Source organism: Bactrocera tryoni, chromosome 2 (assembly GCF_016617805.1).
Source record: "Bactrocera tryoni isolate S06 chromosome 2, CSIRO_BtryS06_freeze2, whole genome shotgun sequence".
Lineage (NCBI taxonomy): Eukaryota > Metazoa > Arthropoda > Insecta > Diptera > Tephritidae > Bactrocera > Bactrocera tryoni.
The window spans coordinates 62,414,916-62,442,727 of record NC_052500.1 but is presented as its reverse complement, the minus strand read 5'-3'; the positions used below and the strand labels follow the sequence as shown (position 1 = coordinate 62,442,727).

General features: G+C 33.5%; 4 protein-coding genes across 7 annotated transcripts; 3 read left to right on the top strand and 1 right to left on the bottom strand.

The window, feature by feature from the left end:
• Window positions 1–617: 617 nt before the first annotated feature.
• On the top strand, window positions 618–4,945 carry LOC120767262 (zinc finger and BTB domain-containing protein 38). Its single transcript, XM_040093130.1, has 6 exons — window positions 618–1,116; window positions 1,367–1,800; window positions 1,872–2,118; window positions 2,596–3,678; window positions 3,754–4,097; window positions 4,249–4,945. The coding sequence occupies exons 1-6, from the start codon at window positions 804–806 to the stop codon at window positions 4,579–4,581; spliced, it is 2,754 nt and encodes a 917-aa protein (XP_039949064.1). The 5' UTR covers window positions 618–803; the 3' UTR covers window positions 4,582–4,945.
• Window positions 4,946–5,619: 674 nt separating this feature from the next.
• Window positions 5,620–7,735, bottom strand: LOC120767264 (transcriptional activator HAP3). The gene is made up of 4 exons (XM_040093135.1): window positions 7,486–7,735; window positions 7,097–7,413; window positions 6,968–7,037; window positions 5,620–6,583 (listed from the first exon to the last, which is right to left on the bottom strand). The coding sequence occupies exons 1-4, from the start codon at window positions 7,559–7,561 to the stop codon at window positions 6,021–6,023; spliced, it is 1,026 nt and encodes a 341-aa protein (XP_039949069.1). The 5' UTR covers window positions 7,562–7,735; the 3' UTR covers window positions 5,620–6,020.
• A 2,072-nt stretch (window positions 7,736–9,807) lies between these two features.
• Window positions 9,808–18,885, top strand: LOC120767263. 4 transcript variants are annotated; one of them, XM_040093134.1, is made up of 11 exons: window positions 9,808–10,120; window positions 10,209–10,662; window positions 10,772–10,872; window positions 10,953–11,222; window positions 12,477–13,008; window positions 13,080–13,279; window positions 15,988–16,042; window positions 16,120–16,167; window positions 16,367–16,518; window positions 16,592–16,751; window positions 16,830–18,885. In XM_040093134.1, the coding sequence occupies exons 2-11, from the start codon at window positions 10,281–10,283 to the stop codon at window positions 16,967–16,969; spliced, it is 2,040 nt and encodes a 679-aa protein (XP_039949068.1). In that variant the 5' UTR covers window positions 9,808–10,120; window positions 10,209–10,280; the 3' UTR covers window positions 16,970–18,885. The 4 variants fall into 4 exon arrangements, with proteins under 4 accessions (XP_039949068.1, XP_039949067.1, XP_039949066.1 ...); XM_040093133.1 differs by having other exon boundaries at window positions 10,206–10,662; XM_040093132.1 differs by having other exon boundaries at window positions 10,177–10,662.
• LOC120767265 lies at window positions 14,655–15,495 on the top strand. The gene is made up of 4 exons (XM_040093136.1): window positions 14,655–14,671; window positions 14,731–14,958; window positions 15,016–15,170; window positions 15,230–15,495. Exons 2-4 carry the CDS (start codon window positions 14,877–14,879, stop codon window positions 15,278–15,280), a joined length of 288 nt encoding a protein of 95 aa, XP_039949070.1. The 5' UTR covers window positions 14,655–14,671; window positions 14,731–14,876; the 3' UTR covers window positions 15,281–15,495.
• Window positions 18,886–27,812: the final 8,927 nt, after the last annotated feature.

Genomic DNA, 27,812 nt, shown 5'->3' with positions numbered 1-27,812 from the left:
AAAACGACACACTATGCGTCGTCGGAAATGTCAACAACAAGTACAACCGTACACCAACTGGCTTTAGTTCACAGTAATATGATTTCTTCTTTTCGGCTGCATTGATGAATATCGAAATACCCAAAGTAGGTAAGTAGCGATTTTCAGTTAATTGGCACGTTTTTCCATATTTCTAGAATTAGGAGCTAAAATATCTTTACAAGTATTTAGATTAAGATAAAAAATACATTCTTTACAACTGAACATTTTGAAAAACTCACAAATATCGATAAATTTCCCACAATGGCCGCTGCGAGAAGGCGTCACACAGAGTTGCCTACTCTTGAAGAATTTGTACGAAATTTAAATGTCCAATACATGTAACGGTTTGCAGGAAGCCATAAATTATTATTGATTTACTTAATGTTTTATTTTTAATGTTAAATTTTAATTTATTTTGTAATGATTCAAATCCTGTAATAAACTCTCAATAAAATTATATAAGAATAGAATATTTTTGTTTTGTACATTCCATGTTATTTGGCAACACTATTATGCAACAAACAAAAATATACCTACTCACAAATTCCCATACTTCTCTTTGCATATGTTTGACATTTGTTTTTGACGTTTGGTTGATCGCCCATGAAACTCACACATTCTCGCGGTTTAAAATTGTGTGCTGATGGAAGCTTCACCGTAAAATTTTTTATAATAATAAATCAGTAATTCTTATGTTGTAATGCGTGTTTAAATAATTTACTTGGTCGGTACATTAAAGTGTTTGTTTATCACATTGAAAATAGTAACAAAGATTAACGGTAATGGCTGAGGAGATGGTGCAAATAAAACAAGAACCGCTAGAGATAATCTACGCTGCGGAAATGGACGATACTGAGTGTGACGCCACTAATCAAAGCAGCAGAAGTAATGAAGGTTCTTTTGATGTTAGCGACAAAAGGGCGTATAGCCTTATAAAAGCTGTAAATACGGGCAATTTCAGTGCTAATGTTACAATTAAAGTTGAGCCAGATTTATACGAATATACAAATGCGGAAGCAACAGAATTCGATGATGATATTAACCAACAGAATTCAATGAGTTCAGCAAGCATGGCTCAAAATGTGCAAGTGAAGGGTGAGTTTTTGCAGCAAGTCAGTTCGTTTTTAAATTATTATTAATAACCAAAGCAATTGCTAACACAAACGCAAATTGCTGCTTGATATTCATTAGCTAATTATTTCATCGGTTTTATTTTACTACACGCATTCAGTTGCGACTGTGTTGCCATGTATCACAATTTGTTATTCATGAGTGAATTTGTATTTAACGATTATTATTAAAATTGTTATTAAGTTAGTTAAAATATTTTATATATTTTTTATAGAGGAGCCCGTAGATGATTACTTATATATTGCTGAGGATTGCAACATGTCTGAAAGCTTGCCATACTCTACCAATGTTACTCCCACGGAAGAAGATCAGCTAAACCTACTTGCAAACGATTTTCAAGTAGTAGACGAGCATGAAAATATTATAACTATAACGGCAACTGATTTATCACCAAATAACACAGAGTTGGCCTACATGCCAAAACTTAAACAGAATGGCCCCATGTGTAATCGCAGAACTAAAAAGTATATGTGCAAAATATGCTTGAAACGTTGTTTTGAAGAAATCCATTATAGACAACACATGGAACAGCATAGAAAGAATCGTTTATATTGTACTAGAAAGTCATGTGACAACTGGTTTTCTTCACTAGAAGAATGTGAGAATCATGAACAATATGTACATGATATAAAACATTTAAAATGCGATGTAAGTGATTATATACTTAATTTAAAGAAAACATTTACATTAAAAATCATTTAAAACAATCATTTCAATAGGTTTGTAATCATAAATTCCAAACCTTCGAACAAATGTGTCAACACAAAGAAACCATGCATAGCAAATTGAAACGTTTAGTTTGTTCTATGTGCCGAGACTGGTTCATAAGTAAGATTGAGCTGCACGAACATTGGCAATCATTACCCGATAGATGTGGACGTATGATCAGCATTCTCAATGAAACGCCAAAGCTGACAAAAAGCATAGAAGAAGTACTTACAACCAGCTCGTATAAAATTAAAAATGGTAAGTAGTTATTCCAAAGTAAACTTAATATACACTGTATTAAGTTGGCCGCGAAGTGCGTAGCACAAAGAAGGAAACGTATATTTGTATAATTATCAGCGTCACTAACTGAGTCAATTTAGAAATGTCCGTCTGTCTATCTATATATACTCTCATTTTTTGAGGTATCAATCGAAACCGCCGATATTGGACAACTATAGCTTACAGCTGTCATACAAACTAGCCGATCGAACTCAATTCCTTGTATAAAAAGCTTTTTTATTTTAAAAGAAATCTTCACAAAATTTGGCATAGATCATTATTCAAGGCATCTTTAGGATCTCCAAAAAAATTAAGATAAATATATTTCTATACCTTTTTAAGCTACAAAAATACACCAGTGAAAGGTATAGCTTGGTGCAGCCAAAGTTAAAATTTTTTTGTTTTTGTTAAAGCTAGATGAGCATTTATTAACAAAATATGTTCTTATGTCAACAGCTACCACTTACGCACCTGCCGGTTTGAAATTAAGATTGAAACCAACATTATTCAAAAGTGCAGAGCAGCAATCTAGCACAAAAATACAAGATGATACAGTTGAGATTAAGAGAGAACCTGTCGATTACGAAATGATTCTACCTGATTTTCCAGTCAAAGTTAAGAGAGAATCTACAAATAGCACTGAAATCAATAAAAGTTCTCAAGCAACAGAAGAACGGGTTGGACCGCCACTCAAATTACGCATACGTAAGGAATTGCTAACTCCAACCGCAAGTGAAAGTGAAAATGTGGCATCTACACCGAAACAAGAAGTTAAAACAAATCCCTTGAGTCACCTACTGGCACAACGTATTACCTCCAAATTCTCTCTTAAAAGTGTGCCAAAGTACTTTAACTTAGCAAATAAGGCAGGCGAAGACAAAATAAAAAAAACGACACCCGCAACTTCACCTCAATCGCTACTGAAATCATCGGTGGCATTACAACAAAGAAATACGAATGCGACACAAATCGCAAAAGTTTCACCGAAAAGTGAACAGATGCCAAAAATGTTAAAATTATCGTCGAATTTCAAGATCGTAAAGATGTTACCCAAAGATACGCAACCGACTTTGGTTAAGTTGGCCATTAACAATCCCTTGCAGCAAGGAACCACAAAGCGTACACCGCCCAAAGCTACCACGCCGCAAGTATCATTGCTCGCCAAAACTGAAAAGCGCGTGCAATTGCCAGAAACGCCACTTAATTTTCAAAAGGATGCCACTAACAATAGGCAATTTGAGATACAACAAGTTGAAGTGCCACCGTTGAATAAAGTGGTTGCCGCCGCTAAGCTAGAGTCGATAACTAAAACAAATACAGAAATAAGTTTAACGGAACTACTAAATGATGTGATAGTGCATAAAAGTGAGCAAGATGCTGAAATGATAACACAAAATATTGACATAAAAACCGAGAATATTAAAACTGAGTTCGATGAGGATATGATAACGCTACAATACGATGATGCATTATCGGCAGCCACTTTTAGCGACAGTAGCAGCAATGCAACATCCTTACGTATTTACCGAGAAGATGGAGGTATGTAATAAAAGCGAAAATCGTTAAAAATATTTCAGTGCTTTCTTTTCCTAATTAATAATCGTTTACCTACAGACTTGCCGCCAAGACCACGTTCACCCCACTTAACCCGCAATCGATGTAGAAGCAAACCCAAAGTTAATCCTGAAGGTTACATTTGTCCGAAATGTAGCCGCCGCTATTCAACGCGATCTATGATCAGAGAACATTTACGTAATAGTTGTGGTCGAAATCCACAACACGAATGCGATGTCTGTCACAAATTTTTCTTCTCGACCAGCACGCTGAATTGTCATCGCACCATACATACCGGCGTATTGCCGCATAAGTGCAACTACTGTGATAAACGTTTTCGCACACGCGGTCAAGTCACTGTACATCATCGCACGCATACCGGCGAACGTCCATTCGTTTGCGAGGTTAGTATCATATACATTAAATTGTTCGTTGTTTCTTACATTAATGATTCTTGTATTTTGCAAACGTCTAACGGCAAAATAACGGGCATACTAATATACATAGTATATATTTATTTTTGTAATTTCAATAACATACATATACTCCTTCTAGATTTGCTCACAAAGTTTCACGCATCGGGAAACGCTCATTTCACATTTGTCGCGCCACATTGGCATGAAACGTTACAAATGTTACGGCTGTAACAAACAATTCTCCTGTATCAGCGGTCTAAGTATGCATCGTGCCACACGTCCGGAAACTTGTGGTCAATTTGAATTGAATACGCGTGCGATTGGTCCACGCGTACGTGTCATACGTGGACGCGTCGTGTTCGAACCACAACCGGCCGACCCAGATGATGATGATGCTGCTGAAGGTGATGATAACATGAATGCTGAGACTGTTGATGTACCAGAGGTTTTATCGGAAATTCAAAACAAATAACAAATAATTTATCTTTTTAATTAAATTAAATTGTTATATGATTCATAGTTAACGAATTCGATTTTGTATATACTAGTTATGCTGAAATTGTATATGAAAATTATGTTTTGCGAAGCCAATAGGTTATACTGTTACTCGATATGCTAAAATATTGCGATTTCTTACTAAAAAACTGTAGTAATTAAATTTCCACATTGTTTATTATATTGTGTAACAATTACTCACACTATAGTGTAGCTAGCTTGTAGTTGCGTGCGTTTTTTATAGATTTACACATACACACATACATATATTTACTTTAGAGATAAGTGTCTTCAGAGGATAATAAATATTTTTTTGAAATAAAATGTTTGTAAAATTTAAATATTTGGTATGAGAATTTTGATTTATTGTACTTGTAGTTTAGTAGCCTATTACACATATATTTTTATGATCCATATTTCGCATCCAATCCGTTTGTATGGTGGTGTGATGGTTAGGTTTGTAAAAAAATTATTTTTGTAAAATGATCATCATTACGAACTGCGCAGAGTTAGCCATGTCCATCTGTCCGCTTACACATGCGCGAATTTGTTCCTAAGGTTTTGAATTAACGATTTGAAGCTGCGCCCATGATCTTTTCTCCGTCAATAGCTGCTCATTTGTCGGAACCGACGAAATCGAACCGCTTTGGCATGAAGGTGCCAGACAAACTGAACGCTCAAAATTAAGTACTTGTACATTTGATAACTGTTACAACAACATCAAAGTACTTGTAAGGAAAATTAATTTGTGGGAGTATTCTAGATTGGGAACAATCGAAGTTAACGTTTTGTCTTGCTCATCACTTTATGTCTACCACCCAGATCAATATTTTTTACTTCATCCTTTTAATTATCAACGGTAAATTCTACACAAATGGCTTTCTAGGTGGTGCTTTACTACAATAGAGTTGTTCTTGTTGCTGGCAGTGGCAGAAAACATTGCGTAGACCCGACATTTCTATGTAAATTCGAAAGAACACAAAATATTTATATTTATATATTTATTATGAATATAACTAAAGTTAATATTTTCATTTTATAAAAAAAAGTTCGCTGCGTACAAAATATTTATTAGTTTTGTGACAACACACAATTTGTCTCAACCATAACCTAAACACACTTTAGAAAATTATAAGTAACAAAACTATAGAAAAGTACATAATTATCGCCTCAACTACTACTCTTGAAGAGAATTTTTTAAGTAAAAAATTATAATATAATTATGTAACACTTTAAAACAATTATATAGTAATTTTTTTCAAGTCTCACAAAAATATTTCATTTATAAATGAAACCATCGCTCTTCTAGGCTTTTCACTTTAATTTAGTTCGTTCTAGCTTCTACCACTTACGCAATTAAAACAGAATGACCACAATAAATTCGTTACATCGACAATATCAATGCTTAATTATGCTCTACATATGCATATAATTATTATTGCCATTAACATGGTGCTGTTGTTGTTGTTGCTGCAAAACATGTTGATGCAATTCGTTAGCATCAAAGAATATCATTTGATCCGCATTCATTATAGCGCCAGGCGTCTCGTTCGCCACTGTTGTGACTATCGGCAGTTGAGTAGGACGAGTTTGTAGACGCGCCGACCGACGTACAGAGCCTAATGTTGTTGTGTTCAGTGTATTGGATGTACCAACTGGAGTTATGTTGCTTGATTGATTGCAACCGGTACTTAATAAATTTAGTGGCACAGCTGATGTGGTTGTTGTTGGAGTTATAGTGATGCTATGAATACCATTTTGTTGACGCTGCTGCTGCTGTTGTTGATGATGTGTTTGCTGTTGGTGCTGGTTTGCTTCGATTATTTCAAACAATTTCACATCCGAATAGGTGTTAATAGTGTTGGCTACAGATGCAGTTGTGTGGTTGATAGCATTTGTTGTTATTGTTAATGCACCAGTATGTGTTGTCATTGCTTTTGTTGTTATGATAGTTGTATTACTGTTGTCCGCATTTATTGCTGTAGAAATTTTTTGTTTGTTTTGTACTTTAAACTTACTAGATATAGCATTCACATAAACATCGCAACTTATATACACACACTTGAATTAATTTAATATAACTTTGTTTTAATAAATAATATAAATTTTGAAACTGAATATGTGTAAATGGTTATTGGTGATAGAACAGTGCATGTTTAACTCAATTTTGTCATAATCTGCTAGATAAAGGTGCTGTAGATGATTGTGTATACATGCGTGTCATTTTTACATTGTGTAAACTTGTGTAGTGTTGCCTTTAACAGTATTATGTTATGTTTTTTTAATCCAATTCAACAATTTAAATAAATATATTGATATAGTATAATTGGGTAAGCGCTATTTTTACGACAGATCTGTCTTACGAAATTCAGTTGAAGAATCATCTTGCAGCATATTTGTCTCACTATATAAATTACGATCCGATTTGGTTGACTAGACAGTAAACTAAATAATTATTTATATCATATACTTCATGTTAAACATCTACTTACCTCACGAAATTTGTGTAGGTACATAGATAATGGCTCAACGTAGTTGTCGAAACCCAAATTGGCAAACGCATACAATAAATCATCACCATTTACGGTCTTTCTGTTTTCTGCTATACTACGCTCTATGGCTTCCGAAGTGATAAAGGATATAAATTCGGAAACACATTCCTGTATGCATTCTCGAGCGTCTTTAGCGATTTTACCATTCTCTGGTACAGGCACCTTCATAATCTTTATAATATTGCAAATGGGTAGGAAGCGATCCTGTTCACGTAGCATATAATTTCCGCCGCTATGCTTGTTATCTGATTCATCATCTACGTATAACATTGTATATTGTAATTTTCTGTTTCCTCATTCAGTTGTGAACAAATAAAGCAAATACTTACCGCCTGACACGCCATCCTCATCGTCTCGCATCATAAAATCATTCAAATAAGGTTGTGAATCACCGCTAGTACTCATATTAAGTTTATTTCACTTTAAAGTGCTATTTATTATATTTATTTCAATTTTTCTGTTAAATTGTACTTTTGTAAAAACTGTGTGTTATAAAAAAGTGTATGCATCAACAACTTTGACAGCTTTATGTCATTCCGAACCTCTTTTTCCAATTTTTCGCGTTTGTTTACGTTGCAGTGCTGCCAGGCCTTCGAAGTTTTGTATTATCGTGCACTATCGTTTTTATTTTCAATCACTTATAGATAGAGATTTGAAGCCGTATAACCAAAAAATATGCCAAAGAATTGGAAAAAAACGGTAAATGTTTAGCAGAGCGGCTTTTCCGAAAACGTGCACCAATTTTCACGGGAAATGTCTCAAAAAATTCGTTTTTAATTCCGATTCACGAATATGTATGACGCGTTGCCTATTTTTATGTTTTTTTGTAATAAAAACAAAAAGAAATATTATGATTTTGCACGATATTTACGCCAAAAATGGCATCACTATTCGAAATTCAATTGGGTACTAGTGATACAAGCAGCGATCGGTTTCGAAATATCGATACTCTCGATATTCGAGACTTATCAAGAATTGATAAAACTGAGAGACATATAATAGAAAAATAATAATAATAATTGGAAAAATAAAAAGAAATTAAAATATCGATATTCTCAATATTCGAGTCTGAAAGAGAATTGATAAAAATGAGAAATACATAATAGAAAAATAATAATAATTGGAAAAATAAAAATAAATTAAAATATCGACACTCTCAATATTCGAGACTGATCGAGAATTGCTGAAAATGAGAAAAACATAATAGGAAAATTTATAATTCATTATTATTGCCGAAAGAAGAGCGCTCGAAAAAAAATATCCCTGTCGGTCCAAAACACCGGTGTTCATAATTCTTCTGTGTCCAAATTCTTCTTCTTTCTACAATAATAATGAATGATAAATTTTCCTATTATGTATTTCTCATTTTTACAAATTCTCTATCAGTCTCGAATATTGAGAGTATCGATAATTCGAAAACGATCAGTGCATGAATCAATAGTGGCCATTCGAATTTACAACAGTGATGCCATAATTTTGAACATAACCTTGCCATTTTCGTTGAAGTGAGGTGATTGTGAAGTTTTTATATTTTTATAAAAATAACATAAATACCAATTTCTGTTATTGATTAACTAAACAACAGCAATAATTACGTGTACATAATTTATAGAAAGTATAATTTTAACATCTAAAGACGTGTAAAGTGTAAAAGTGAATTTTTCAATTCGGGAAATACGATGTTTTTTGATAAAAACAAAGGAAATATTAATTTTAAAGACGCGCCATACATATTCGTAAAGTAGAGTTAAAAACGAGTTTTTTAAGACCTTTCCTGTGAAAATTGGTGCACGTTTTCGGAAAAGCCGCTCTCGTGAACCTTTACCGAAAATATTGTTTTTAAAAGCACGCGCCTAACATATTCGTAAAGTAGAACTAAAAACGAGTGTTTTAAGACATTTCCCGTGAAAAGCCGCTCTGCTGAACATTTACCGAAAAAACATATAACTTAATTATTCCTAGCCCTTATTTTATCAGTTTAACCGTGCGATTCTGTAACTTGAGACAGTCTCAAGTCTCTAAATTTGAGATTTTAAGTTAGAGACAATTTTTGAGACTTGAGATGATATTGCTATTCTGTAAGTGACAGTCACAAAATCTATTACATTTCATTATTCAGAATGAAAATAAATATGTCGATAACAAATATTAAATTTTCTATAACATAGTCAAAAAACATAATTATCAATGAAAATAAAAATATATGTTGACTTTGTTTCATAATATTTACGAAATTTATGTAAAATTGATTTATTTTTAACCTTTTCGTGTTTGAGTTGCTTACAAAATATAAAGAAACGACAATCGATTAATATCTATGATGATCTCTATTCAGTATATTCAAAATGGCAGACAAGAGTTCTTTTTAGTTTTGTGACCTGCTAACTACCAGGTCTCAATATTTTGAGACTAACGCTAGAGACTGTTTAGTGAATAGTAACTAGTCTCAAATTGAGACTTTGCCTCAAAATGTCTCAAACAGAGACTAGAGACTGGTTACAGAATCCCGCTATAAAACAAATAAGCCTCGTAGAACTTACATTAATCGGTGCAATCGTCTGCAATTAACCCAATTATATCTGGCAACACTCCCGGTGTGAAGATGAGTGCATGCAGAGAACGTTTAATATTATACGTTCTCTGGTGCATGGATAATGTGAGTGCACAAGTTAAATTTGTGATTTGTTAATTATTTGCGTTCACGAAAATCTTAAATAATACGAAAATTATTAGTTTAGAAGTAGACAGAGACTTAAATTAATATTATTACTAGTTTATGGATTGTGATTTACTGTTGAAATGAGCCTTTTATCTAACGCATTTACAGCAGCTGCCCATAAGCGGCATTGCACAGAGGCTCCCGGTCTAAAGTTCTTGACGCATAATTTTTGCGCCTTATCTATGTAGGGAAGCTAAGAAGGATTTTTTAACTAAATCATAAAGAAAATGGCTTATAACGAAAAAGTAAGGATAACGTAACAATGCAATCAACATACTTATGTGTAGTAATAAAATTATAGCGTTGTTATATGTATGTACTACAAACTAGCAGAACCAAGGATAACGTGCCATAGCAAAAAAGTATTTGAATAATATCCACTCTTGCTGCATCTAATACAAGTGAATGAGGATGACCCATAAACAAAAACGAAACCGACTACCTAATTTTACGCCTGCTGAAGAAAGTTTTTTACTATCATTGGCACATAAATACGTTAATGTAATTGAAAGTAAACTAACTGATGCGCAGATTTGGGAGGAGAAAAGAAAAGCATGGGAAAATATTGATATTGAATTTGGTAATAAGTTTGGCTGTAGAAGAGGATCTAAAAATTTACGAGAAAAATATGATAATTTGAAGCGTAAATTAAGACGAATGGAAAGCAAAGACAAAAACGATGAGGAACAAACATTTCAAAAGTTGTTTATTGATGAAAATATTGAAAAACTCTCAGCTATAGTAGGATTTTCAGCAGACTGTAGCTCAAATGATGTCGAAAGCAATGGTGAGTTAATTTAATTTAAACTATATAGCAGCATTCAGTAATTTACTGAATAAACTTATTTTTAAATAAATTTTTTATGTTGTAATAAGTTTTATTTATTTTGCCACAGACACATTTGAGACTGACCCTGAAATGAATAATATGTTTAATGCTTCAGCGCAGAGCTGTAGTTTTGACGATCCGATTCAAGATTCCGAGACTGTTGAAAAGGTGAGTGAATTCATATATAAATCAATCGGTATATTTGCATAAGTAAATTATGTTTTTAATAATGAATATTAACATTATAGGAAGGCGAAAACAAGTATTTGTCATTAAATTCAAACCACTCTGCACAGTGTAGAAAAATCAAATCTTCTCGAAGACCTGATCGAAAACCATGTTATAGTGTAAATGATTTGCGATCTGCCGATAAACATCGCCGGGACTGTAAGAGAAACAAAAGAGAAGCTGAAAAACACAGATGGGAGTTCGAAAAGCACAACTTAATTGTAAAAAAGCAAAAATGGGAGCTTAAGGAAGCCAAACTAAAAACTAAACTTTTGCAAATGAACTTAAAGGTATTTAAGCAAATTTAAGATTTAAGATCATAATGATTTATTCGTATCTTTTATCACTGAACCAATAACACACTACATATGTATATAGTGAAAGCGCGGTTACTTTCATTCTCCTACCCCAGCTTTTAACCTCAAATTTCTTTTTATAGTAATGATTTTTATGAAATAATATATTTTATTGAATTAGTGAACTAATTCTATTTTAATTACAACTTGTCGAAGTACTGTTATAATCGATAAATTTGTTAACTATCGATTTGGTATTGATAAAATGTATCGGGAGCTAACAGTTTGAAAGCTTTTGTAAATAATCATACACGCAACATTGTTCAAGTGAAAACAAACAAAGATGGCTGATTTCTAGGGGTTCAATTTTTTACACATTTTGCATTCTACGGACGGCAACTGAGGAAGGGAGTAGCGTGTTTCGCTGTTCCTGCTATAATACGTAAGGTATTATTTAGTTAAAAATTAAACTACTAACGGTTTTAATTAAAAAATGTTCCCTCTTTCAATAACTTATTCATTTACAAAAAAAAAGGAAAATGAATAATTTAAATATCACAAAATAAGCAACGAAGCATAATTATGTGAAAATGCCGAGAAAAAAAGCAGACCTCAATAATCGGCGGAGTAGAGATGCACGACGCAAGCGGCTTCGAAGAGATTATCAGAAGGTATCGGTCATTCCTCGCGCCTCTTTTAACGATAGGTTAAATGTATACATACATACATATATTTTATACTTTCTTAAGGCGAAGTATTGAAAAACTGACTGACTATAAGCATGCGCTTATAATAGTAAAATTATTTATCAGCACAGTTATTTTCCTCACAATACATTAAATTGCTAGACAATTTATACACTGTTATTCATGTAAAAAAAAAAATAATTGTTAAAAAAAACTGTATAAACGAAGCATTATTGGAAATATTTCTGAACAGCAAGTATAGTTTTACAAAAAAATGTTAAGAACAGAAACTTCCACTTAAAGTAACTAGTTCTACAGGTTTTGAGGTATCGATCTTACATTTTGAACATGTAATTTTCTTGGAAGGAACTGCTCATTTGTCGGATATAGCTGTCATATAAACTGACCTATCAAACTCAAGTCTTTGTAGAGAAACTTTTTTATTTGACAAAGTATCTTGTAATGTGCAGGTTATTATTATCGGCAACACTGCCACTCAAACTGTGAAGGGTATCATAGCGACGGTGCAGCCGAATTTAACGTTTTTTTTTGTTTATTTCAGAATTCTATACCTAGAGACGATTTAAAAAGCTGCATCAGCGCTATATCTGAAGATTATTTTCAAACAAAACCCCAATGTCATATAAGAATGCAAGACAAAACTAACGCACAAAGTATCGATGAAGCTCAGAACTCAATCAACATCGCCACATTATCTGCAAACATTAAAGTCGAACCTACACTTGACATTATGGACATTGGAAATGACTGTACCAATAACTCCAATGAAAACTGCACATCCAAAAGCCGAGTCGAAACGAAAACGAACAATGAAGAACTTGGTGGTATGTGTAAAAGAATCAAAACAATACCGTCGGTTTCCAGCGATGAGCAACAACAGTGGGAAGTGGCTTTAAAGCATGATATGGCCGATACTTCAAATGGCGCCCACAGTAGTTTTCTCGATCCTATCCAATTAGTTGAGACTAATATTATTTCATCTATTGGTGATGATGATGATAATGAAGATGATGGTTGTCAAACTAGTGAGGAGTCCATATCCTTCGACGCAAAAACAGATGATCAAACAAAAGGTAGATAGAAATATAATATATACATACATATATATTTTTTATAACATTTTTTACTTTCTTTTTTGAAATAGTTTCAACGCATGAACATGATTTTTTAAAACTTCTAAATAAACATAGACTGCAGCATTATTGGGCTAAATTGAAGGACATGAATATTGGCTTAGACTACATGCAGTATATAGAAGAGGTAGACGTTAGAGATATATGTGGGCGTGATATTGGTGCGCGTATACGGTTTCGTGCATTATTAGAAGATTGGCGCACGTTACATGTAAGTAATATATTTACATATTTTTATGTTTTTTTTACTCCCTACCCTTTGTAAAACTATAACATATTTTTTTATAAATACAATTATATTTAGCTATGCATATACATATTATCATTTGTATAAAATTTTATTCGAAATATTCACCTTTCACAAAAACCCTCAGTCGGTTCAACCATTGAACATTAGCAGCAAGCACGTTGATATTAATGACGCTGCTTGAACCAAATACTATTTCATTGGAATATTCAATGCTTTCCATCGAAGAATATAGTGCTTAACTGCTGAACCAAGTATTCTAAAATATCCTGTTGATACACCTCTTTAACTCTATTTTAACAGAAGTAAAGTTTAACTCTACAGTAGACTTCCCAGCAAATTATTACAGCAGTTGGATGTTGCCTATGTTGAGCACCTGGATTAGTTTTTTTTTTGCGCTTTCGAAGTTTTTGTGTAGATTTTATCATTTTGTTTCTTCAACAGAGAAAAAAGTTATAGCTTTGACCAAGTGCCACTGAAGAAGCCTAATTAAATTTCAAGTGCGTTGTCAGAAGATGACCAGTAAACCGATTATAGGCGGTAGGGCGATTATCCCGAATACGTCTAGGCATTGATATGGTCGTTATATCCATTTCCCTTGACAAAATTTTTTGTTTTCTAAAAGGGATGCACGCGTTTACGAACAGTTTTTGTAGTAGACACTGGATAGAAATTTAAAAAAATATCAGCAATTTTTTCTGCACATTTGTCCACGCTGCGAAACAGCTTAACATATGTAGATACAGCTGTTCCAGCTCTTGAAGCCTTTAAAAATTGTATGAGGATGACAAAAATATATTGGCAAAATGTAGATTTTGCAAAAAAAAAAAGATTTCATTTGTTTTACGCTTCAATACTTGAATAATTTTGTATTGCTCTCAATTTCGACAACTATTGCTGAACATAAGCAATATACAGTATGCATTGACAATATAGCAATACAGATTTTGATAAATTATCTATTGCCTGTCGAGATCCCACGTAAGTGTTGTTAATAACACTAAATCATCAAAATGTAAACAGAATATTCATGAAAAAAAACAAGAAATAAGGAATTTGACATTATGGATACAAGCACCTCTTTCGTAAGAGGAAGTACACTTCGTATTGGCACAACCTTCTATAATTACCGAAAATTGAAACATGCTTACTACCACCTTGCCGTTATTTATGTTTGTTCCATTTATCGGTTATCGATTAGAAAACGCGAAACTTAAAAAAATATTCAAAATACTTCAGTGTTATGACTTAATTTTTTTTTCATTACCTGTCAAAAATTTTAATTGCGTTTCGGTTGTGTGGAAATTTTTCAAGTTTGTGAATTAAATCACAATAAAACTTAAAATTATTGGAAAAGTAAGTTCACATGTGGATACCCTCTTCTCATTTAAAACTGATGTTTAACTATTTTACAGCAAAAAAATAAAGCCATTTGTTAAGCTTGTGCATAGGCGATTAATTAATTCTAATTCTGCCAAACAATATAAGACTGGCGAAAACAAGTTATAAAACATAGCTCAACAAGCAAAATAAAGAAGAATTATTTCGCGCACATTTCTTAATGGATATATCACAAGAATTAAATAATAGTGCGGAACTTGAATTGGAAAATCAACAAGAACAGCGTGTACTTCATATGGATGGTAGGCATTGTTTGTTTGTGCTTGCACAAATTATTGTAACCTTTTTTTTACAACCAGAGCTAACTGCTAAAATCGACAAAGTACTCACGCACCAGCATGAACTAATAGCATTGGTTAGAAAAGCGTCTAAACAAAATATATTCCTACCTATAGTCAAAAAAGAAGAATTGGGTCCTTTTAAGCACGATATATCCAGCAATGCAGCAGCGCATGTAAGAAGGAATTTTGTATTTTATATTCTTCAACTGTTTTGATGCATGTAAATTAATAGTTGCCAGCTTTGAAATGTCTACTCGAACGCAAAAGTATGCATCAGTTTTAGCGCCATAATATTTTCAAAACAAACAAAACTCGAAATGATCTCGGAACTTCTGTTGGATGAGTGCTTCATACTATTTTACTTGTAATTGCCAGTTTTCCTTTCCAGATGCAACAAAATGCAACGGTTATACAAATTCCGTTGATAGACAGGCTGTGTTCAGCAATGATGGGTTAAATAAAAATTCCTTTCATAATTTTTTTTGTGAGACAATAACATTTCAGTTGTGAATTATATGTATCAAATACATACATACATATATGCTTTTGGTAACAAGAGTAAACATTTTTATTTACTTAAAAATACGTCGTAATAATAAAGTAAAACGAAAAGAGTTCATTGTGTTGGTATTTTATTGAAAATATGCTCTCATTGTCAAAAGTCAACCGTAATTGTAGGACACGACATACGCAATACAATTATTTGATTAATTTTTAATTATAAACTGGGATTAAACTTTTTTAAATTCGGTAACTTGGTTTTAAAAGTTAAAAAATATATCTGGAAAAACAAAAATAAATGAATGCAATTGTTATTTAAATTATTTTTTATGCATTATGTTTCAACATGGCAGTGTTGCAACCGGCAATAATCACATTAATTTTAGGAAATAATAATATAATTTTATTTAATAACAATAGCCATACTACATAGCTCAATAAAAGAGTTCATAATTTTTAATGAGTTTTATAATCTTTATTTTTATCTAGAGTCTCGCTGAAACTATTACAAGTCCAATAACAGTACTCAATGAGGCCAAAAGAGGTAACTATAATGCTTCTATAAAATTTTATTAAATAAATATTTTATTTACCTTAAATCGTACTTTTTGCATTTTTCAGTGATTGCTGAACTCAAAGCGATTATAAAGCAAGCACCGTTTGTCAAAGGTATTTGAAAATAATACTATTTATTATTTAAATATTTATTTTTTTTGTTTATTTATTTATTTTCAAAATTATTTTCTAATTGTGAAGGGGTTTAAAGATTCGATGCAACCGAAGTAAAAGTTTATTTTATTATTATATTTTTTGTATAATACAATAACATATTTTTTATTTATTAATTATTTATTTTTTTTTCTTCAAGATCAAAACAGTGCCGTAACTTCCAACGAAAGTCAATGCAGTCGGCATACGAACTATAAAAAAGTCTTACCTGAAACACCATTCCAATCTGTGATAGATTTTAAAGTGTTTGAAGAATTGATTAAAAACTCAGAAGAAGCATATCAAAATTTGGTGAGTTTAATTTCTGTTATTCAAATATAATTATTTTTTTATATTTCCAATATATTATATATTTTATTTGCAGATAACGGAATTAACCGCACAACACATATACAATCCTGTTAGTTTTCTGAAAACCTCATGGCGTCGCATAATGAGCGATCATGTTGCGCAGCATTTCTGCTGGACGGGCACACTAGAAAAGCTAGCTATACGCACATTGAGCGTGACGAAGGCATTGAAAGGTTAGTGTTTAGCGCCTGTGTATAATGCACTTACTATGTCGTTGTACAATTTACTCATAAAATTTCATTTCTCTTTAGAGGCCTATCAGCGTAAATTTGATTTTTGTACTAACGACGATTTCCAACGCACAATTCAACCATTTTTCCTACATGCGAAAACACGTCTGCAGAAAAAACAAAACTATGAGAAATTAAAAGCGGCCAACATAACATTGTAAAGTTACATGTGTCCAAGTATGTACTTAGCATTTAAGTTTAAGTTGGAGCTAAGATAGGGTTTAGAATCTTGTTGCGACGAGAAAATTTCGTAAAACGTAAAATTTCATGAGGACTCAAAAAATGTCGTTTTTTAATATATATTATTTTTAACTCAGCCTCAAACGAGAATTATTAATAGTATTAATTTGCTAAGTTATTGTAAGATATGTAGATTAAGCGCTTAAAAAAATCTAAACTAAGCAATTTAATTGAATTTACATCAACCAAACGAAGTATGCGAATTTCAGTGGCGTTGAAATATTTGAAATTTGTGCTTTGAACCCAGCTTCAGCAACCAGTGCGACACGTGTTATGAAAACTGATTTCGGTAAATGTTCAGCAGAACGGCTTTTCTGAAAAAATTTACTAATTTTCACGGGAAATACCTGAAAATTATTTTTTTTTTAATTCTACTTCAAGAATCGATAAAACCGTTAAAAGCGTTACATGCAGAAAATGTTTCCATTTCTTACTTGATACTCTCGATATGCGTACTTACTTATTGATCGAGATCTATTTTCATTTATTTATTTAACGCTAATCGGCACTATACATCAAATAACAATTATAATTCTAAATAAGACATCAGGCTTAAACATATAAAATTAGGAATTAAACAAGTAACCTAGTTCGTATGCTAGTATTTTAATAAACCTTTATAACGAACTTTCTGAGGTTCTGTAGAGATCCGCTGAAGAAGTTGACGTCACTGTGCAGAGAGTTTACCAATCTACAGATTCTTTCCTTTGGGCCATTGATTACATAGTTTTTGTTCGATCTGCACGTTTTCAGGATTCAGGATCTGTCTAAGGTTAAGCTCATTTGGTATGATTTCAAAGTCTGCAAAGATTTTTGGGGCATCAATTAATCCATTGAAGATTTTGAAGAAGAAGATAAGGTCTGCTAACTGCCGTCGAGATTTCAGGTCATTTATTTTCAGGATTCTTCGGACGTCTTCTGTTGAATTGATATCGTTTCTGTGTCTGTTATGAAATAGCAGCGCTTTGCAGAACTTGTGCTGGATTCTCTCTACTCTGTTGACCATTGAGTCCGTGAATGCGGACCAGATCACTGTTCCATATTCTAGAATGGGTACCACTAATGCTGAGAACAGGCAGGTTAATGAGCAATTGTTCTCAAATTCCCTACACATACGATTAATCAACCCTAGTAATTTGTATGCCTGCGAAGTAATTTTTTCGATATGTTTCTTGAAATTTAGTCTTCTGTCAATAGTGATACCCAGGTCTCTGATGTCTTCAATATTCAATATAACCAATTAAATTCTTTGTTATTCCCACTGGTTCAGGTAACCAGCCACTGGGAAAGGTGTTCCAATTTACAAAAATCCTTGTATAAGTTGCGACTATAGTTTGTTCAATTATTGCGTTGTTGCTAGGAGTATCGCTGTTTTCGAGCGTTTCGTCATCATTGTGGAGGACTTTTTGCGATTATTTCTTCACATTATCTAGCTTTGTATTTCCTTACTTTTTTTACGTTCTGACTTTCTTTGTCTAGTTTTCGAACAATTATTCGAACTATGATGGCGTGTTTGTCGTTTAAATCTAAATTTAGTCCTTTCAAAGCATAAATGCATTCACAGCTAATTCATGCTTGCTGCACTTTCTCCATTTGCTGTCGGTTGATCCAATCCAGTCTACTTGTACTGTAAATTGTAGCTGTTATTAGCAGCAACAACATCTGCGGCATCATTAACAGTAGCAATATCATTCACAGCAACAACATCATCAAAGTAATAATTCGTGTAGATTGTGGATTGCTTTTTAAATTTGCTTTCATTTGTGTATGAACGATTAACATTAGTGACATTGTGTTCATTACAAATCGACTCTTCGAAAAATATAACATCTCTGGATATAGTAATAGATTTATTTTCGCTGTTGTATAGACGATAGCATTTAACACCTTCTGCATAACCAACAAATTTAAGCATTTTGCCTTTTGGTTTTGATTTGGAAGTCGAACAATTTTTTATATGTAGCAGCTCCGTTGTTTTAACATTCATTGCAATTAAGGCCAATGCCTTACTATCAGCTTTCATAAATGCGACCTTTTCGGGACCTGGAGCTTCCGGACACGTGGCGACCACTGTGTACCAACAATCCGCCGTGCTCGTCGATGCTAATATTCATTTTAATTACTTTACACTTTACACACTTAACGATGGGACTGAACCCATAACCCTTGTTAGATATTGTTGGAGAACAAACACACGATGTCAACGCTATGACCATTCAAATTTTATTAACCACTATAAAAGACTTAAAGTACAGAGGAAGCACAGTATAAGAATGACAAATGACAATGTGAAAGGACACAATGAATATGAATTATGGATGCATTTAGGAATGACTAACAGTAGCCTTCTATTCTCATATTTTTCCTGGAGAAATTGCTAGGCAGCTTCTTACTTTGTGACGACCATTGTTTCATTTCACCATAAAACATTTTAATTTTAATTCCTTCCAGTTATGTATATATAAGAAGATATTGTTTGTATAGTATTATTCTTCTTTAATTTTTCTGTTATTACGTGTCTGGTAATGTTCTTTTTCTTTTTATGAGGCTTATAATACTTGAACTTGAGCTGTTTCTTTAAGCCTCGTTTGACCAACCAACCAGGATGAGCATATCCAATTTCTGCGCTACGACGCCGTTTAGTGCTTGTTGATCCACATTTGCCTTTTAACTTGCGCCTGCGATAAGGTTCATCAACTTTAACCGTTAGTGCTTGTTTTACCACCTCCCTCATCGGACAAAGCAAGCTGTTATGTTTAGTCTGTTCTGGACAACGAGAACACACTTTTTTAAAGGAATTATCAGCTCAGTGCCCCTTCTTAATACAATTCTGACAGATATTGTTTCTTTTCACAAACTCCCACTGCTTACTCGTATCTGGATCTAACCTTTCATGCAACATATGAACAATTATCATATCCCAAGACTCGACTGGGACTCCTTGAGCTCCAAGTTGCCGCAACACTTCATGTGTCACATTAGACATTCGCTGAAGCTCATGCGCTCGCGGTACACCTCCTATAACTGGCAGACGATTAAACTGTCGTAAATGTTCACGACAAATCGGATACTTGCGGTCATACAACTGCTTGAGGCGATCCCACGCCTCTATATAATTATCATCCGTAAGCTGCCATTCGCCCAGTGTTTGTGCAGCTCCACCAACGAGCGAATTTTTTAAGTAAGAAAATTTGAAAGCTGGTGAAACATTTCTATTTTCGTGTATGGCAGCAGAGAACCGATCACGGAACCCAGGCCACATCGTTAATGTGCCATCAAAATTACCCCAGGTATTTTTTAAGTCATGTTGTTGGTATGGCATGTTTACCTGCACCGCCATAGGTTGCTGCTCCAGTACAATCGGCATTGGTGTTAGCTCCTTAACCTTAGCAGCCAACACTTATGGATGGATGTAAAAAAGGGAATAAGGGATGCTAAGCCACAAAATTTGGAAGAATTATGGAGAGCAGCAAAGAATACTTGGGAAAATATACCCCTCTCTAGATGCCGCACCCTTGTAGACTCCATGCAGTCCAGATGTGCCGAAGTAATAAAAAATCGTGGGGGAGCAACTTCATATTAAATGTAAGGCCATTTGTATGCATTTCAAAACAACAAACGTGTATTCTTATAATTTTTCATGCTTTGTTCTTATTTTTTCGAACAGGCTGTTTAAGACCCAATGCAACAAAATTTGCAGTACAAAAAAGTTAGTGCGTATTTGATGACCAGATTTTCAATTTTTTTAACACTCACAATATGTATAAATTTTTTAAGAAAAAAAGGTTCAATAAAATATTACTGAGAAAATTTTATTCAATGATTTCAATATTCACTTTGGTTGTTCTTATTATTTCGAACACGTCTGTACGCTTTTCTCTGCTTCTGCAAAGAGTAGACTTACTGTCTTTTAACAATCTTTCGCCAAATAATAAAACAATAAATATCTTCTCAATATATGTATATATTTCACCTTGTGCTTCTTGTCACCAACTGTCTTTTCTACATTTTAACAAATAATTTCATCGTTAAACTACGTTGGCGACGCCAGTATCTACATACAGTACTGTGCAGATAAAAGTTACCACTACCTACATATTTCAAACTAGAAATAAATACTCATGACAGTAAATAATTTTTGTTTCAAAAGAATTTTTATTGAATCTTTAAACTATAACTTATTTCATAAATATGTTAGGTAGTTAAGATAAAAATGTATGTCGTGAATATTTCCCATTTAAGGAAACTACCCGGTGTTTTTATGCCCGTTCGATCCAGATATTCCTTTACCTTAAAGAAAATAATGAATTAATTGCTTTTAATTTTACTGGTTTTTTAAATTAATTAATTATTGATAACAAAAATTTTAAAACTCACAATTTTCGCTCTATGGCATGGTGCAGAATCGTCCTGGAATATCGGATCAACAATTACTGGAAACAGCGCATCGATTGATGGCTCCAAAAACTCTTTTATTATTGTAATGTAGCCCTGAGCATTCAACGTACCGTTGATGAAAGCCAATTCGCTACAACCGAAGTAGGAAATGCCACCCCATACCATAAAACTGGGTGGGAATTTGCACCTTGTTATAACTGTCTCAGGATTCAAATCTTCATGTCTCCTTCTACGAACGTATACGACGCCATCCGATTGGTTTAAGTTTATTTTGGATTCGTCCGTAAAAATCACTCTCTTCCAATCATTTATAGACCAGTTTTGATGTTGTTTGGCGAAATTCAGCCGAGCAACACGCATTTTTGTGCTCAGAACTGGTTTTTTTCTTGGCCGTCGTGCTCGTAATCCTGCAGCTACTAATCTTCTTCGTACTGTAGAAGCACTAATAGTGACTCCATAACGTTCCCTCATCTCGGAACTCAATTCTGCTGAAGACGAAAATCGAGATCGTATGCACAAATTTTTTAAATTTCGATCCATCCTGTCAGTGGTCTTTTTGTTTTTCAATCCAGTTCCAGGAGTCCTTTTTGTTGTTTTTGTTGCATCAAATTTTTTATACAACTTAAGGATAGAGACGTGACTGCATCCAATTCGTTTTGAAATCTCCCTCGCGGAATAATTTTCCTTCCTTAACGTTAAAATTGCACTTTTTTCATCAGAAGTTAATTGTTTCATATTTGCACATTTATTACTCAACCGCACTTGAATTTGATTTGACGCAAAGTTTGAGGAAAAAACGGTGACAAAATTGACAAAGCCTACTATGGACAGTTACAAAAAATGCCATCCAAAAATAAGCGAAAAATAGTTTAAAAATTCAAAAAAATATATCGCAATACCTTTATTTGTTGTCTAGTAAATTTATTGCCAGTAAATTTTCATGATTAGACAATCTATCTAAATACTTAATAAATACAAGATTTGCTGATTTCGTCTTTAAAAAAATGTATATTTAAGTCTTTGTGGATTTCGAAGTTGCTTACATACCAAGGAGCACTTACAATGCTTCTTAAAATTTTCGATTGACATCTTTGGAGGATTTCAATGTTGGATATACTCGCCGTACCCCAGACTGCATTGCATACGTCTATACTGGCTTAAGGATTGACTTGTAAAGTCGTATGTACTTTATTTTCAAGGCTAAGTTGTGATCGCTTGACTCAGTTCTATTTCGTATTTTTCTAAAACCGATAAAGTCTCTTGGGCCAGATTTTTGGATGCACTTGATCCAGCTGCTTTAAGTTCCACCATGCTAGGAATTCGCGATTTAATTTAATTTTTGCTGATAAATTGCGCACTGATTCCGAATATATTTCCATCAAGCTGCATTGCACTATCTGTTTTTAAAGATATCAGTCGATTTTTACATTCTGTATATCGAGTCTAATATTCGCAGCTACTTGTTCTAGTACAGCTTTACACTTGCTTCCATTTAATATGAAGTTTTTACCACTTTTGTCATTATGGCGTTGATATATGGGGTAAATTATACATATTTTCGCTTATTATAGGAATTAAGCACCTTGAACGGAACACTGTTTTCAGTGACTAGACCAATGTACATATGTAGAGTCGTAGTATGTTTGACGACCATAACGAATTCAATTAAAAAAATGTATTTAACGACGGGGTATGTTTGATTAAAAACCGAATTTCTTCAATACAAATTATAATTTAGTTTAAAATATAAAGTTAATAGATAGTTTACTTGACTGTTGTAGGTCCTTATAACGAATGAATTTAGCTAAAACAACTAGAGAAGAGCAAACCATAAAACTGCTGATCCTGCCACTTGCTCTCTGCTCTCTCAGCTCTTTCTCTAATTTAGTGATCGTAGCTTTTACATGTATGTATACATGAAGTAAACTGATTTCACATTTCTTAGGAAAATCAATGTTTTTTCTCTTCTTTGCCAATTGTCTTCACCAACTGTATTCGCCAACTGTCGTTACTTCTCGAGACGTGAAGTTTGTTGCTGCTTTCCAGCATCACGCAGGGTGTTGCCAACATTACATGTATGTACTCTCCTTACATTGCGATTGCAATCTCAATTGGTGATTCCAAAATAACATAATTTATTTATTTATTTAATAATTTTACGCCAATCGGCATTATACAACATATATAAAGAAATATAATATAAATTGATTTAGAGGGGAAATACTATAAAATTATAATATAATTATTGCATAGAAATTATAGTACAGCAAGTAAAAAAAAAGAAAATTATGTAAATTTGTCTTAACTAGGGGAATTTTAATAGACGTCGTTTTATATCAGGGATGAATGCGTTGAGTGAGCCGTTGTAGAAATCCACTTCCACTTGAAGATCAATTGAGATATTCGAAGCTGGATGATACCGATCTATAATAGTAATTTCCTGGGTACGCTCAATATGTACATGTAGGTCACTGAAACAAAGATCAAGTAAGTTATTATTGTCAATTAAGATTTTGTTGAATTGTATGCATTCCATTAGAGAGAAACCTTCATAAAGTAGATTTTCGCAATCTGAACGTGGTGAACTGCTAGGAAGATTGAATTGGTAAAAAGGTTTAGAATCCAGTACGAATGATAACGCATCGTCATCCCTTTTATTCATATTTTGCTTTAACATAAATATAAAACTTCTCTCGGGTTCGTAGTTGTCACTTGAGTTACAGTTAGAAGGCCGAAACGTAGCGAATTTTTTTTTCTGAAAAAACCTTGAAATTTATTGATCCAAAAATTTGAACACTAATGAACGGTTTCACAGTCTATACTTAATGTTAATAAAGGTTAAGCGTTTTGCTTCACTTATTCCTTACCTCGGGTGGGGGGCAATAATTGATAGCTAACGGCTCCTTTATTTGAAATATTTCCTTTTAATTCTTCTTTTACCCCTTACAACTGGTGGGGGGAAGTAAAATTTGTAAATAAAAGGAATGTTTTCGATTGAGATTTTCTTTCAAATCTGATCTTTATTTTGTATTTTTCTTGCTTATATACAATTTGTAAAACTATCTTATCTATCTAAATATAAGCGTATGTGTGTATATTATATGTATTGCAGCATATTGTTTATTGCTGCTAGACATGGGGTTGTTTTGATACATATGTGTGTGTATGATAATCTTATCTCTTCTCTAAATTTATGACATGTGTCCCTATGCATTTTTGTTTTTATTGCATGCGCATTGCATGTAAATATATAAATAGATATTTGTATTCAGTAGAATTTCGGCTTTGCTGATAAATAAGCATGTTCAATGATATTTGAACACTTAAGGTGTGCTTAAGATAAAACAGGTGTACAGAAAAACACTTTTTTTAATCCGTACTGTGAGAGTTCACGTTTGACTTTGAAATTCTTTATTTAAATTTGTTTCGTCAATACATTTCTTAATTCTAATCTCTTAACTACATATGTATGTTGCAGCATGATCGTCGTTTTGAGACATCCTAATAACGCAGCGAGTTTCGGCTTCTTAGTTTGTTCACTTGGTTCACTTGTTCACTTGTACACCTTGTTCACTTGTTCACTCACTAAGTTCTAAAACACAACTGAAGAAGGAATCTTTCTGTGCTTGCCACCGAACCACGCTCGACGACAGCGACGCCACGCAGTCATCCCGCTAAAACGGTACTCCTTGAAGAGACGACATGCAGACAACCACACTCGATGGTGGCGTCGCCACGCTGTCGCCCTGCTAAAGCGGTACTTCCTGAAGCGACAACCAATCACAGCACAATTAACGGCTGATGGAATAATGAGAACTTAGTCTTCTAATGAAATTCCCTAAACTGTATACACATACACTCACACACGCAAACCAACATCCACACACTATTAGGGTGCGCCGACATGTACATATATGTGTATATGCTTAGTATACATACACATGTGTAAATGTGTTTATTTTTATTGCATTCTTCAGATACCAACGCATTGATATTTTACAGCTATTTAGATTAGTGCATCTAACGCACTTATACACATACGTACATACGCTTGATACTTCCCTGCAGAAAATTCGACTAGTTCAGAATTAGCATAGAACTAGACCTTTTGATGACAGTACTAGTTCTAGCTCAATACCCAAGCAATGCTTTCAACTGTCCACTTTTACACGGTGTTGTCATTGACGGTGGCAATTGTCGCCCAGTGCATTACTTTGCCACTCGCCTTTAACTGGTTCCGTCGTGGACAGTCCTAAGGTAGCTCCGTCATGCTTAGTTCTACTCCAAAAAAAAGCCACAAAATCTAAATTAAAAACTCATTTCAACAATTCCAAACATGTATATATCTATTTTTATTTTTGAAACATAAAAGTTAATTCTCCTCAAAGCACAAATTTAATGTTTTCTTTCCGATATATTTCTTGTTTTCAAAATATACACATGTAGATATACAACTAATAAGTGCATCTAACTATATAAGTTGCAAAAAATATCATATTGAATTTTACTCCTATTATATTGTGGATAGCTGTATATATGACCGGGAAATATATACGACTTTCACACTTACGTAAATCTCCCGATTCTCCGGCAATATTTTTTCCTCTATCGCTTTTAGACTTTCTTCACTTGAAAGTGGGAAAAGCTCTGCGATTGGCGCTCCCAATGACTCCTGGCGAATTAGCGTTTGCGTGACGATTTTCTGTGCCGCCAGAGCAGTCATTACAGCTTTATTATGGGCAAGTTGAGTTTCTGAAATTAATAATGATTTGTTATATAATCTTGTGGAATATAAAGCGCTTCTTACGTTCCATTTGATGCAACTTTTTACAGACAAATGATTTTAACTTCCCGATATCCTCTAAAATGAGATATACATACGTATGCTTAATGTTATTTCCTACATACTTCTGATATGTACAATGTACATTGTCACGCAATGTCACGCAATGTACATTGTACATATATGTAGTTATAACTACTTTTAACAGCGAGAAATTGCTCAATTACAACGCTGCAGTTACAGTTAGAGCTGGAACTTCTGGGATCACCGTCTAAATAAAAATCTCAGCACTTCGCGGCACATCCAAGTTTTCGCTACGTAAAATTAGTAACAACTCTTCAAAACTTTCCCGTGAAGGTCTATTTTTAATAAACCATTTCGCAAGTTTTTCTTTTAAACTTGGTTCTTCATTTAATTCACTTGTTTCTTCATTTAACACACTTGTTTCAATCCCAACCTCTGGCTGAATCTCTCCTGTTGCACCAATCACTTCTGATTCTGCTATTTCTACCTCGTCAAACTTTTCACCACTGAGACTGTTTAAGTAAATGTCCCTTTGCTTTTTAATTAGTCTCTTTAAATTCCGCTTATTCATTATTTTGTTTATTCTCATTCACTTTTATTCACTTTAACAACAATTCGCAAATGTAGTACTTAACACGCAGCCCAATTTCTTTTCATAAATAGGGATCAGGGTAAACAGCTGATTTTGCAGATGAGCGATTATCGATAATAACCTGTTGCGCCGATACATCGAACAGTCTTTTTAATTGATCACTTTACAGCAAATCAGCCCTCACTTTGTACAACGCTTTTGGATGTACTTTACGATTAAATACTTATTTTGTATAAAAATTATCTTACGAAAAATATTGCTTGATTCCCAAAAAAGATGTGTAGATGATTGCTCAATTGCTGATCTTCAAAAAGGTTTTTTGCAACTTTAATGGCCTCTGAGTCTTCTGGGTCGAAGGTGTCAAGCACAGTTTTAATTTCATTAAAATTTTTGCAGTAGTACTCCGCAGCTTTCAACCAGGTCCCCCATCTGGTTATAACTGGACTCGGGGGCAATGGTAAATCTGGGAACATTTCCAAAAGTTTTTTTACGCGAGGGTGCCTAAAAAATTTGTTAAATAAATGTTTGCCTTGTGAATACAGTAAAACCTTACCTTTAAAAAAACAGATTTGTTGCTTGCAATAAGCGTATTTACTTTGTTGAATTGACAACGGACAAACTCAGCAAGTCTATGCAATGCATGCGCAAAACATGTTACATGCAGAGATAAATTTATCTCTGGTACATACCACAAATTATGACACTTACAGTGCTGCATTTAGATAGTGCATATTTGGAAGCAAAGTGCCTTAGTTATTCTTATATTTCATATATCCTTTTTTGTTTTTTTTTTTATAAAACGATTTATATCAAAGTGCTATTAAAAACCAATTACGTACCTTTGATTTGCCTAAGTTGGTGTGCAGCGCCAAAATGTATTTATGTTAAAAAAAGAATCCCGGTGTGCGGTGTTAATTTACCAGTTAGTGTGCAGCGCCTCGTTTGTGTTTGTGCAACAAGAATCCCG

What these genes read in the sequence shown, in the direction of transcription:
- LOC120767262 (XM_040093130.1), top strand. Translation starts at nt 804, where the DNA reads ATGGCTGAGGAGATGGTGCAAATAAAACAAGAACCGCTAGAGATAATC. An exon ending in TCAAAATGTGCAAGTGAAGG is followed by an intron (nt 1,117 to 1,366) that starts GTGAGTTTTTGC and finishes TATTTTTTATAG; the next exon opens with AGGAGCCCGTAGATGATTAC. An exon ending in TATTTACCGAGAAGATGGAG is followed by an intron (nt 3,679 to 3,753) that starts GTATGTAATAAA and finishes GTTTACCTACAG; the next exon opens with ACTTGCCGCCAAGACCACGT.
- LOC120767264 (XM_040093135.1), bottom strand. Translation starts at nt 7,561, where the DNA reads ATGAGTACTAGCGGTGATTCACAACCTTATTTGAATGATTTTATGATG. An exon ending in TGAGGATGGCGTGTCAGGCG is followed by an intron (nt 7,414 to 7,485) that starts GTAAGTATTTGC and finishes TGTTATACGTAG; the next exon opens with ATGATGAATCAGATAACAAG. An exon ending in ACCTACACAAATTTCGTGAG is followed by an intron (nt 7,038 to 7,096) that starts GTAAGTAGATGT and finishes TTTACTGTCTAG; the next exon opens with TCAACCAAATCGGATCGTAA.
- LOC120767263 (XM_040093134.1), top strand. Translation starts at nt 10,281, where the DNA reads ATGAGGATGACCCATAAACAAAAACGAAACCGACTACCTAATTTTACG. An exon ending in TTTTGCAAATGAACTTAAAG is followed by an intron (nt 11,223 to 12,476) that starts GTATTTAAGCAA and finishes TGTTTATTTCAG; the next exon opens with AATTCTATACCTAGAGACGA. An exon ending in AAGATTGGCGCACGTTACAT is followed by an intron (nt 13,280 to 15,987) that starts GTAAGTAATATA and finishes ATTTTTATCTAG; the next exon opens with AGTCTCGCTGAAACTATTAC.
- LOC120767265 (XM_040093136.1), top strand. Translation starts at nt 14,877, where the DNA reads ATGGATATATCACAAGAATTAAATAATAGTGCGGAACTTGAATTGGAA. An exon ending in GCGTGTACTTCATATGGATG is followed by an intron (nt 14,959 to 15,015) that starts GTAGGCATTGTT and finishes TTTTACAACCAG; the next exon opens with AGCTAACTGCTAAAATCGAC. An exon ending in CCAGCAATGCAGCAGCGCAT is followed by an intron (nt 15,171 to 15,229) that starts GTAAGAAGGAAT and finishes GTAAATTAATAG; the next exon opens with TTGCCAGCTTTGAAATGTCT.